Raw genomic sequence first — 12,871 nt, forward strand, 5'->3', positions numbered from 1 at the left:
CGTTCCCTCCACACCTTCAGGAAGACCAAGAATCCTCAGGTTGTTCCTCCTTGCGTTGTTTTCCAGTGCCTCCAACCTTTCCACACATCGTTTCTGATGTGCCTCCTGCGTCTCCGTCTTCACCACCAGGCCCTGTATGTCGTCCTCATTCTCGGCTGCCTTTGCCTTCACGACCCGAAGCTCCCGCTCCTGGGTCTTTTGTTCCTCCTTTAGCCCTTCGATCGCCTGTAGTATCGGGGCCAACAGCTCTTTCTTCATTTCCTTTTTGATCTCTTCCACACAGCATTTCAAGAACTCTTGTTGTTCAGGGCCCCATGTTAAACTGCCACCTTCCGACGCCATCTTGGTTTTTGCTTGCCTTCCTTGCCGCTGTTCTAAAGGATCCACTGCAATCTGGCCACTTTCTCCTCCTTTTTCCATCCGTATCCAGGGGGCATTCCCTTCTGGTTTACCGCACAGTGTTTTTAGCCGTCAAAATTGCCGTTGGGGCTCCTATCAAGAGCCCAAAAGTCCGTTTCACAGGGAGCTGCCGAAACGTGCGACTCAGCTGGTCATCGCTGCACCCGGAAGTCGATTTCAAATTCTAATCGACAGCATTGAGTACATCTGAAAGCAAAAATGATGTCAAAACTTTCTAGTAGGTTCATGGAATTCACCCTCGGATCAGGAAAGAAGTGGTTACATTTGGTTTAAATTTTCCAAAATTCCCTAGATTCAGGGAAGGTTCCATTAGATTGGAAAACAGCGAATCCTTTATTCAAATCCTTCATTTCTGTCAAAAGGGAGACAGGAAGCAGGAAACCACAGGCTAATTAGTTTAAAATCAGTCAGATGGAAAATATTAGGAGCTAATAAAACATTATAGAATAGACAAACATATTAAAATACAAGGTAATCAGGCAGACTCAACATGATTTTGTGACAGGGAAATCATGTTTAACCAATTTATTAGAGTTGTTTGAAGAAGTAATGTGCTGTGGATATATGGGAACCGATGGATGTACTGTACTTAGATTTTCAGAAGGCATTTGATAAGGTGCCACAACAAAATTTATTGCCGAAAATAAACGTTCATGGTATAAGGGCAAACATTGGCATAGGTAAAGGATTGGCTACGTAACAGAGAACAGACTGGGCATTGATGCACCATTATCTGGATGACAAGATGTAACAATTGATGTAAGCTAATTGTAACAATTAGGTAAGCTAATAGAATGTTAAGTTTATTGCAAGGGGAATTGAATACAAAAGTAGGGAGGTTATGGTTCAGTTACCGCTACAGTACTGGTCTTCATATTTAAGGAAGGATGTAAATGCATTGGAAGCAGTTCGGAGAAGGTATACTCGACTAATATCTGGAATGGGTGGGTTGTCTTATGAGGGAAGGTTGGACAGGCGAGGCTTGTATTTGCTGGAGTTTTGAAGAGTAAAAGATTGTTTAATTGAAACGTATAAGGCTTACGGGGTCTCAACAGGGTGGATGTGGCAAGATATTTCCCTTTGTGGGGCAATCTAGAACTAATGATCACTGCTTAAAAATAAGGGCTTGCCCATTTATGACAGGGATGAGATGGTTGTGTCTTTGGAACTCCCTTCCTCAAAAGATGATAGAAGCAGGGACGTTGAATATTTTCAAGGAAGAGAGATAGATTCTTGATAAGCAAGGAGCTGAAAGGTTATCGGAATCTGGAGGTGGAGTTGATATTACAATCAGATCAGCTATGATCTTATTGAATGGTGGAGCCTATTCCTGCTCCTCTTTTGCATGTCCCATAATCTTTTTAAAAGTAGTAAGCTTAGCCATCACTCAAGGATAGAACTTACTGAACGTTACAATTTTCCAAATTGCACAGACTGTTACATTACAGATATATTACACATGTGATATAGTTACCTTTCCTGTAGACTTTCAAGATTATTCATCATTCCCAACTCATTTTTCATTATCACTCTGTTAGAAGGACATTCCGCTAGATATTGCAGTGCCTGATAAGAAGGGAATACAACGCCAGTCAAAATGATCCAGAAGAAATACATCAAATGGCAAAATTATTTGTGTTTAGATGGCAAGAAGAAGAAAAAAAGTACTCGCAAGATATGGATTTATTCATTTTTGGTGGCCTTTAAATGGACAATCCTGAAACGTAATCTTTTTTTTGTGGGAGGTATTACGATCCGAGAGCAGACCCCAACAGTGGCTAGGATATCATGTGTTAAGTAAGTTGGTTCAACGTTGACTGCAACTGGATGCAGTGAAACTAGAAACAGGCTTCTGACACAGGAGATGGTCCAACACTGTTTTATTGAACTTCCTGATTGCTGTACATAGTCTGCTGTGAGTTGACACTCTATCAATCTAACTGATAACCTCCTACTGGCTTGACCAGACTAACTCTCTACCTCATGGTGATAGTGCTCACTGGCTTGTGCACTCCTACTATCTCAGTAGCTGTGTCCTGTAGAGAGAGGGAGAGTCTTAATGCCCTGTGTGCTTTATAGTGGTGGTGTCTGGTGATTGGTTGTTATGTGTTGTGTGTGTTCATTGGCTATCCTGTGTGTCAATCACTGCCTGTCTTCATCTCATTATATACATGAGTGGATATTATGACATCTCCCCTTTTTGAAGTAAATTTTGGAATGTGGCGATATATATACAGGCATGATTATATACAAGTGGTGAGTGAATGAACATATGTACATAGGAAGGTGTCTATTGTGCAGATACAGAGCAAACGGAATAAAATTTACAAGATTTAAGTCTATAGATTCAGTCTTTGTGGCAGGCGACAAATTCTTGTCGATCGCCTCAGAAGTAGAGGGGGGGAACTGAGGTATGCGTGGGAGGGGGTATGCGTTCACTTGGACAGGCGGGATTGCTGCCATGTCGGTGGCCTCATGGAGAGGCGGGATCGCTGCCAGATCGGTGGCCTCGTGGTGCGAGATGTCCAGAGGACGCATGATAACATGCGGAGAAGTGCGGCTAGGCGGTGGGCAGGGAACTTTTCGTAGCGCCCTCCTGTTGCGCCATAGAATGGAGCCATCAGCCATTTGGGCAACGAAGGAGCTGGGGGCAGCCTGCCTGACGACAATAGCTGCCCAACCTCCCTCACGCAACTGGACGTGAACAACATCGTCTGGAGCCAGCGCAGGTAGATCCTTGGCATGAGCATCATACGTGATCTTCTGCTGGTCACTGGATCGCTGCACTTTCTGCAGCACCGTGAGGTGGTCAAGGTCTGGAACATGGGATGGCTGGAACAGTCGTCCTCAGGTTGCGGTTCATGAGCAGCTGCGCCGGAGACAACCAGTCGACCGAGGTGTTGCCCTGTATGCCAACAGCGCCAGGTTGAAGTCCGAGGCTGAATCTGCAGCCTTGCACAGCAGCCGCTTGACAATATGGACCACTTTTTCGGCCTTCCCGTTTGATTGCGGGTAATGGGGACTGGATGTGATGTGACTGAAGTGGTAGGATCATGCAAAGTCGGACCACTCGTGGCTGTAGAAACATGGGCCGTTGTCACTCATTACTGTGAGTGGTATGCCGTGCCTGGCAAACATCTCTTTGCAGGCTTTAATCACTGACTTGGACGCGAGGTCCGACAGTTTCACCACTTCCAGGTAGCTGGAGCAGTAGTCGACCAAGAGCACGTAATCACGCCCATTTGCGTGAAAAAGGTCTATCCCCACCTTGGACCACGGAGAAGTCACGATCTCGTGCTGTTGCAGTGTCTCCTTGGGCTGAGCTGATTGAAACTTCAGGCATGTTGTGCAGTTGAGGACCGTGTTGGCAATGTCCTGGCTGATGCCAGGCCAGTAGACTGCCTGCCGAGCTCTGCGTCGACATTTTACGATCCCAAGGTGACCCTCATGGATCTGTCTCAGCACCATGGCTTGCATGCTTTGGGGAATGATGATTCTATCTAGTTTAAGAAGGATCCCCTCAACATCCGTTAACTCGTCCTTAACGTTGAAGAACTGGGGGCACTGCCCCTTTTGCCAGCCGTGGGCATCACGCGCTGCAGTAGAGGATCTTTGGCAGTTTCTTCGCGTATCTGGACAACTCATTCATCAGTGGCTGGGAGGTTGCTGGCACACAACTGTACCTGTGCCTCGATGTGGCGAATGAAGTCGCCCGGTTCACACGGCATGGTGATGGATCGGGATAGGGCATCCACGATGATCAGCTCCTTGCCCGGTGTGTAGACGAGTTTGAAGTCATATCGGCGGAGACGAAGAAGAATTTGCTGCAGCCGAGGTGTCATGTCATTTAAATCCTTCTGGATTATGTGGACTGAAGGTCTGTGGTCTGTTTCCACCGTGAATTTCGGCAGATCATATACGTAGTCATGAAACTTGACTATTCCTGTCAGGAGACCCAGACCCTCCTTTTTGATCTGGCATACCGTTGTTCGGTCGGAGTCATGGCCCTGGAGGCATATGCCACTGGAGCCCAGGACGAGGAATTGCCTCGCTGGAGGAGCCCCGCCCCAATGCCGTCCTGGCTTGCGTCTGTGGATATCTTGGTATCCTTGGTTGGGTCAAAGAATGCCAGTACTTGGGCTGTGGTGAGCTTCGCCTTCAGCTCAAGCCACTCCGCTTGATGTGCGCAAAGCCACTGGAACACTATCGGCTTTTTAACGAGATGCCGGAGGGCCGTGGTGTGGGATGCCATGTTGGGAATGAATTTTCCGAGAAAATTTACCATTCCGAGGAAGCGGAGGACTGCCTTTTTGTCCTCTGGTGTCTTCATGGCATTGATTGCCAGCACCTTGTCGGCGTCAGGTTGCACACCCTGCTGTGAAATGTGGTCACCTAAAAACTTTTTTTTTTTAATTAAATATTTTATTTAAAATTTTTGGTCAACCAACACAGTACATTGTGCATCCTTTACACAACATTATAACAACACAAATAACAATGACCTATTTTATAAACAAAAAATTAATAAATAATAAATAACAAAAATGAAAACTAGCCCTAATTGGCAACTGCCTTGTCACAAGTAACACTCTCCAAAAATATAATTTAACAGTCCAATATATAATTATCTGTAGCAACGACCTATACATACTATACAGTATATATTAACAACCCTGAGAGTCCTTCTGGTTCCTCCTCCCCCCCCCCCACCCCTCCCCCCCCCACCCCTCCCCCCCCCCCCCCGATCCTGGGCTGCTGCTGCTGCCTTCTTTTTCCCATTCCGTCTATCTTTCTGCGAGGTATTCGACGAACGGTTGCCACCGCCTGGTGAACCCTTGAGCCGACCCCCTTAGGACGAACTTAATCCGCTCTAGCGTTATAAACCCCGCCATGTCATTTATCCAGGTCTCCACCCCCGGGGGCTTGGCTTCTTTCCACATTAGCAATATCCTGCGCCGGGCTACTAGGGACGCAAAGGCCAAAACATCGGCCTCTCTCGCCTCCTGCACTCCCGGCTCTTGTGCAACCCCAAATATAGCCAACCCCCAGCTTGGTTCGACCCGGACTCCTACTACTTTTGAAAGCACCTTTGTCACCCCCATCCAAAACCCCTGTAGTGCCGGGCATGACCAAAACATATGGGTATGATTCGCTGGGCTTCTCGAGCACCTCGCACACCTATCCTCCACCCCAAAAAATTTACTGAGCCGTGCTCCAGTCATATGTGCCCTGTGTAATACCTTAAACTGAATCAGGCTTAGCCTGGCACACGAGGACGGCGAGTTTACCCTGCTTAGGGCATCTGCCCACAGCCCCTCCTCGATCTCCTCCCCCAGCTCTTCTTCCCATTTCCCTTTTAGTTCATCTACCATAGTCTCCCCTTCGTCCCTCATTTCCCTATATATATCTGATACCTTACCATCCCCCACCCATGTCTTTGAGGTCACTCTGTCCTGCACCTCTTGTGTCGGGAGCTGCGGGAATTCCCTCACCTGTTGCCTCGCAAAAGCCCTCAGTTGCATATACCTGAATGCATTCCCTTGGGGCAACCCATATTTCTCGGTCAGCGCTCCCAGACTCGCGAACTTCCCATCCATAAACAGATCTTTCAGTTGCGTTATTCCTGCTCTTTGCCACATTCCATATCCCCCATCCATTCCCCCCGGGGCAAACCTATGGTTGTTGCTTATCGGGGACCCCCCCAAGGCTCCAGTCTTTCCCCTATGCCGTCTCCACTGTCCCCAAATCTTCAGTGTAGCCACCACCACCGGGCTTGTGGTGTAGTTCCTCGGTGAGAACGCCAATGGGGCTGTCACCATAGCCTGTAGGCTAGTCCCCCTACAGGACGCCCTCTCTAATCTCTTCCACGCCGCTCCCTCCTCCTCTCCCATCCACTAACTCACCATTGAAATATTAGCGGCCCAATAATACTCACTTAGGCTCGGTAGTGCCAGTCCCCCCCTATCCCTGCTACGCTGTAAGAATCCCTTCCTCGCTCTCGGGGTCTTCCCGGCCCACACAAAACCCATGATGCTCTTTTCAATCCTTTTAAAAAAAGCCTTCGTGATCACCACCGGGAGGCACTGAAACACAAAGAGGAATCTCGGGAGGACCACCATCTTAACCGCCTGCACCCTCCCTGCCATTGACAGGGATACCATATCCCATCTCTTGAAATCCTCCTCCATCTGTTCCACCAACCGGGTTAAATTTAACCTATGCAATGTGCCCCAATTCTTAGCTATCTGGATCCCCAGGTAACGAAAGTCCCTTGTTACCTTCCTCAACGGTAGGTCCTCTATTTCTCTACTCTGCTCCCCTGGATGCACCACAAACAACTCACTTTTCCCCATGTTCAATTTATACCCTGAAAAATCCCCAAACTCCCCAAGTATCCGCATTATTTCTGGCATCCCCTCCGCCGGGTCCGCCACGTATAGTAGCAAATCGTCCGCATACAAAGATACCCGGTGCTCTTCTCCTCCCCTAAGTACTCCCCTCCACTTCTTGGAACCCCTCAACGCTATCGCCAGGGGCTCAATCGCCAGTGCAAACAATAATGGGGACAGAGGGCATCCCTGCCTTGTCCCTCTATGGAGCCGAAAATATGCAGATCCCCGTCCATTCGTGACCACGCTCGCCACTGGGGCCCTATACAACAGCTGCACCCATCTAACATGCCCCTCTCCAAAACCAAATCTCCTCAACACCTCCCACAAATAATCCCACTCCACTCTATCAAATGCTTTCTCGGCATCCATCACCACTACTATCTCCGTTTCTCCCTCTGGTGGGGCCATCATCATTACCCCTAACAACCTCCGTATATTCGTGTTCAGCTGTCTCCCCTTTACAAACCCAGTTTGGTCCTCGTGGACCACCCCCGGGACACATTCCTCTATTCTCATTGCCATTACCTTGGCCAGGACCTTGGCATCTACATTTAGGAGGGAAATAGGTCTATAGGACCCGCATTGTAGCGGGTCCTTTTCCTTCTTTAAGAGAAGCGATATCGTTGCTTCAGACATAGTCGGGGGCAGTTGTCCCCTTTCCTTTGCCTCATTAAAGGTCCTCGTCAGTACCGGGGCGAGCAAGTCCACATATTTTCGATAGAATTCGACTGGGAATCCATCCGGTCCCGGGGCCTTTCCCGCCTGCATGCTCCTAATTCCTTTCACCACTTCTTCTACCTCGATCTGTGCTCCCAGTCCCACCCTTTCCTGCTCTTCCACCTTGGGAAATTCCAGCCGATCCAAGAAGCCCATCATTCTCTCCCTCCCATCCGGGGGTTGAGCTTCATATAATTTTTTATAAAATGTCTTGAACACTCCATTCACTCTCTCCGCTCCCCGCTCCATCTCTCCTTCCTCATCCCTCACTCCCCCTATTTCCCTCGCTGCTCCCCTTTTCCTCAATTGGTGTGCCAGCAACCTGCTCGCCTTCTCCCCATGTTCGTACTGTACACCCTGTGCCTTCCTCCATTGTGCCTCTGCAGTGCCTGTAGTCAGCAAGTCAAATTCTACATGTAGCCTTTGCCTTTCCCTGTACAGTCCCTCCTCCGGTGCTTCCGCATATTGTCTGTCCACCCTCAAAAGTTCTTGCAGCAACCGCTCCCGTTCCTTACTCTCCTGCTTCCCTTTATGTGCCCTTATTGATATCAGCTCCCCTCGAACCACCGCCTTCAACGCCTCCCAGACCACTCCCACCTGGACCTCCCCATTATCATTGAGTTCCAAGTACTTTTCAATGCACCCCCTCACCCTTAGACACACCCCCTCATCTGCCATTAGTCCCATGTCCATTCTCCAGGGTGGGCGCCCTCCTGTTTCCTCCCCTATCTCCAAGTCCACCCAGTGTGGAGCGTGATCCGAAATGGCTATAGCCGCATACTCCGTTCCCCTCACCTTCGGGATCAATGCCCTACCCAGCACAAAAAAGTCTATTCGCGAGTAGACTTTATGGACATAGGAGAAAAACGAGAACTCCTTACTCCTAGGTCTGCTAAATCTCCACGGGTCTACACCTCCCATCTGCTCCATAAAATTTTTAAGTACCTTGGCTGCTGCCGGCCTCCTTCCACTCCTGGACTTCGACCTATCCAGCCCTGGTTCCAACACTGTATTAAAATCTCCCCCCATTATCAGCTTTCCCATCTCTAGGTTCGGAATGCGTCCTAGCATCCGCCTCATAAAATTGGCATCATCCCAGTTCGGGGCATATACGTTTACCAAAACCACCGTCTCCCCCTGTAGTTTGCCACTCACCATCACATATCTGCCCCCGTTATCCGCCACTATAGTCTTTGCCTCGAACATTACCCGCTTCCCCACTAATATAGCCACCCCCCTGTTTTTCGCATCTAGCCCCGAATGGAACACCTGCCCCACCCATCCTTTGCGTAGCCTAACCTGGTCTATCAGTTTCAGGTGCGTTTCCTGTAACATAACCACATCTGCCTTAAGTTTCTTAAGGTGTGCGAGTACCCGTGCCCTCTTTATCGGCCCATTCAGCCCTCTCACGTTCCACGTGATCAGCCGAGTTGGGGGGCTTCCTACCCCCCCCCCTTGTTGATTAGCCATCACCTTTTTCCAGCTCCTCACCCGGTTCCCACGCAGCTGTATCTCCCCCAGGCGGTGCCCCCCCCGCCCATCCTCTCCCATACCAGCTCCCCCCTCTCCCAGCAGCAGCAACCCAGTAATTCCCCCCTCCCAGCCCCCCCCCCGCTAGATCCCCCGCTAGCGTAATTACTCCCCCCATGTTGCTCCCAGAAGTCAGCAAACTCTGGCTGACCTCGGCTTCCCCCCGTGACCTCGGCTCGCACCGTGCGACGCCCCCTCCTTCCTGCTTCTCTATTCCCGCCATGATTATCATAGCGCGGGAACCAAGCCCGCGCTTTTCCCTTGGCCCCGCCCCTAATGGCCAACGCCCCATCTCCTCCACCTCCCCTCCTCCCCCCATCACCACCTGTGGGAGAGAGAAAAGTTACCACATCGCAGGATTAGTACATAAAACCCCTCTTTGCCCCCCACATTCGCCCCACCACTTTGTTCGAACGTTCTTTTTAATAACCCGCTCATTCCAGTTTTTCTTCCACAATAAAAGTCCACGCTTCATCCGCCGTCTCAAAGTAGTGGTGCCTCCCTCGATATGTGACCCACAGTCTTGCCGGTTGCAGCATTCCAAATTTTATCTTCTTTTTATGAAGCACCGCCTTGGCCCGATTAAAGCTCGCCCTCCTTCTCGCCACCTCCGCACTCCAGTCTTGATAAACGCGGATCACCGCGTTCGTCACCTAAAAACTTGATAGCGGACCACCCAAATGAGCATTTGGCCTTGTTGATCTGGAGGCCATTTTCATGAATCCTCTGGAAAACCTGTTTGAGGCGAGCAATGTGATCCTCGGGCGTCGTGGATCAGATGATCACGTCGTCCACATAGACTCGCACCCTCTCGATCCCCTCCGCCATTTGCTCCATTATGCGATGAAATACTTCGGAAGCTGATATGATACCAAAAGGCATGCGGTTGTAGCAGTACCTGCCGAACGGAGTGTTAAAAGTGCACAGCTTCGACTGGACTCGTCCAGCTGAATTTGCCAGAAGCCACGGGGGGCGTCCAGCTTGGTAAAGAATTTGGCGTGAGCCATCTCAGGTCAATTCGTCACGCTTCGGGATTGGGTAATGCTCTCGCATGATGTTGCGATTCAGGTCTTTGGGATCAATGCAAATGCGGAGTTCGCTGGAGAGTTTCTTGACGCAGACCATGGAGCTGACCCAGTCTGTGGGTTCCGTGACCTTTGAGATGATGCCCTGGTCTTGGAGCTCTCGTAGCTACGTTTTCAGATGATCCTTGAGAGGAGCCGGCAGCCGGCGTGGTGCATGGATGACTGGGGTGGCATTCGGCTTGAGCAATATCTTGTAGCGATATGGGAGCGTGCCCATCCCATCAAAGACACTGTGGTATTGCGTGAGAATGTAGTCTATCTCAGCCTGGAGATTGGCATTGGGCGAGGCCGTCGCCGGTGTCGAGGACATGGCATGAACTCGCTGTACCAGATTTAGGAGTTTGCATGCGCGAGCACTGAGCAGGGATGACTTGTCAGGCCGGACGATCTCTAATCTCAACGTCGCCTTGATTGCCTTGTGAGAGACACCTAGCTGACATGGCCCACTGGCAGCTATGGCATTACCATTGTAGCAAGGAGCTGGCAGGTTGGTGGAAGAATGCTAGGTTGGTGTCGGATGCTGTCGAAGTCCGACTGTGATATGAGGTCCGCAGACGTGCCAGTGTCCAATTTAAATCGGATGCGAGACTGGTTGACCGTGATGACAGCACACCACTCTTCGTCAGGATCCACACTGAGGACTGAAAGGCGGTTGGCAGGCACGGTAGAGACCAACTCGCGTGTGGTGATGATGCCCACCCGATATAGAGACTTGAGGCAGTCAGCATCGGGGTCCGTTGGGTTGTCTGGATCAGAATCCTGCATGCCTTGTTGTACGCAGCGGACACGTCTGTGCTGCAGCTGGGATCGCTGGCTGTTGTTCGGTGGAGCGGACCTGCAGAAGGCCGCGTAGTGGCCAGGCTTTCCACACTGTAGACATCGCCTACCTTTGGCTGGACATTGCCGCTTTAAATGGGCGGAGCCACAATTCGGACACTTCATGACGCTGACGTCAGCACGTTCGGTGCGTCATCGCGCATGCGCAGTGTGGTCGGCCGATGTCCGCGCATGCGCCTCAGGATCTTCGGCCTCATCGTCCACCCGGTTGTGACGCGCATGCATGTGTACCCGAGAAAAACGCGCAAAACAGCCACTCTCCTTGATGCTCAGGCCTTGCATTTTCACTATGGCCTGCACCCTTTCTGCCTCGTGGGAGGCCAGTTTTGCAGTTTCTGCCGCCCTGGCGACGGTCAACTGTTTGATTTTGAGGAGCTGCTCCCGCAGGGAGTCGGACTGGACCCTGAAAACGATCTGATTCCGGATCATGGAATCAGTCATCGAGTCATAATTACATGACTGCGCTAGGATGCGGAGATGGGTCAAGAAGGGCTGAAAAAGTTCATCCTTACCCTGAAGCCTCTGTTGGAAGATGTACCGTTCAAAGCTCTCATTCACCTTAATGTCGCAGTGGCTGTCGAATTTCAGCGGAACTGTCTTGAACTTTGTCTTGTCTTTGCCATCGGAAAACGTAAGCGAGTTATAGATGTGGATGGCGTGATCCCCTGTAGTAGACAGGAACAGCGCAATCTTTCTGGCATCCGATGCTGCCTCGAGGTCAGAGGCCTCGATGTACAGAAGGAACTTTTGTTTGAAGACTTTCCAGTTGGCGCCGAGGTTGCCGGAGATCCGGAGTTGCGAAGGAGGCTGGATCTTCCCCAAGCCGCTGGATGGCTGCATGCTGGTCATTGCAGATGCACTCGAGGTAGGTTCGTTAGGATTAATAGCACTCTGGTACCATGATGTGTTAAGTAAGTTGGTTCAACGTTGACTGCAACTGGATGCAGTGAAACTAGAAACATGCTTCTGACACAGGAGATGGTCCAACACTGTTTTATTGAACTTCCTGATTGCTGTAGTCTGCTGTGAGTTGACACTCTATCAATCTAACTGATAACCTCCTACTAGCTTGACCAGACTAACTCTCTACCTCATGGTGATAGTGCTCACTGGCTTGTGCACTCTTACTATCTTAGTAGCTGTGTCCTGTAGAGAGGTGGAGAGTCTTAATGCCCTGTGTGTTTTATAGTGGTGGTGTCCTGTCTGGTGATTGGTTGTTATGTGTTGTGTGTGTTCATTGGTTATCCTGTGTGTCAATCACTGCCTGTCTGCATCTCATTATATACATGAGTGGATATTATGACAGGATATATTTTAGTTTATTTTGTAAGATTGTTCAGAAAGAATGATTCACTCCCGGAGTGAGTGCATGAAGAAATAGGAATTTAGTATTGTAAAACAAAATTTTATTATTAACACAATATTAAACTCTTTAACATCACACCTGAAAATAGCTAACAATTATTCCTTAAACAATACTACTAAATACAGTAAAAATAATACCCTTAATTAATATCTCTGTTCCCACGTAACCAAGAAAGGAAAAACATACAGCTCTCAATTCATCCCACATCCCATTGGCACAGAGTATGACTTGCTTTTCAGAAGTTTAGCTCATGTTAGAACCCCTGCATGGAAGTCTGTTTCAACTGGTTTCTTTCAACTTTTCCCTGTCCTCAGACAAGTCTGCTCTGCTTTAAATACTATTACTCCATTTTTTTCAACTATCCCGCTGTGAGAGCAAAATACCTTTCCTGTGATCTAAAAGGTAGCCAGATTAGAACTCAACTCAAAAAGCTTTCTCAAAATCTCTGAACACCTTATCTCCACCCAGCAATTACATTATCTCCCCAAGTTGAAAACAACTTAACCTCCAGACTGAAAATGTAT

General features: G+C 49.3%; 1 protein-coding gene across 3 annotated transcripts in view; it reads right to left on the reverse strand.

Annotated features, from left to right (window-relative positions):
* armc1l (armadillo repeat containing 1, like) overlaps nt 1-12,871 on the reverse strand; it is a 123,740-nt gene that overhangs the window by 86,088 nt on the left and 24,781 nt on the right. For all 3 annotated transcript variants that reach the window (XM_072499689.1, XM_072499688.1, XM_072499687.1), the window contains exon 3: nt 1,895-1,986. In XM_072499689.1, coding sequence (XP_072355790.1) covers nt 1,895-1,986 — 92 coding nt within the window. The remainder of the gene's footprint in view (nt 1-1,894; nt 1,987-12,871) is intronic.

The sequence above is a fragment of the Scyliorhinus torazame genome, chromosome 4 (genome assembly GCF_047496885.1).
Source record: "Scyliorhinus torazame isolate Kashiwa2021f chromosome 4, sScyTor2.1, whole genome shotgun sequence".
Classification (NCBI taxonomy): domain Eukaryota; kingdom Metazoa; phylum Chordata; class Chondrichthyes; order Carcharhiniformes; family Scyliorhinidae; genus Scyliorhinus; species Scyliorhinus torazame.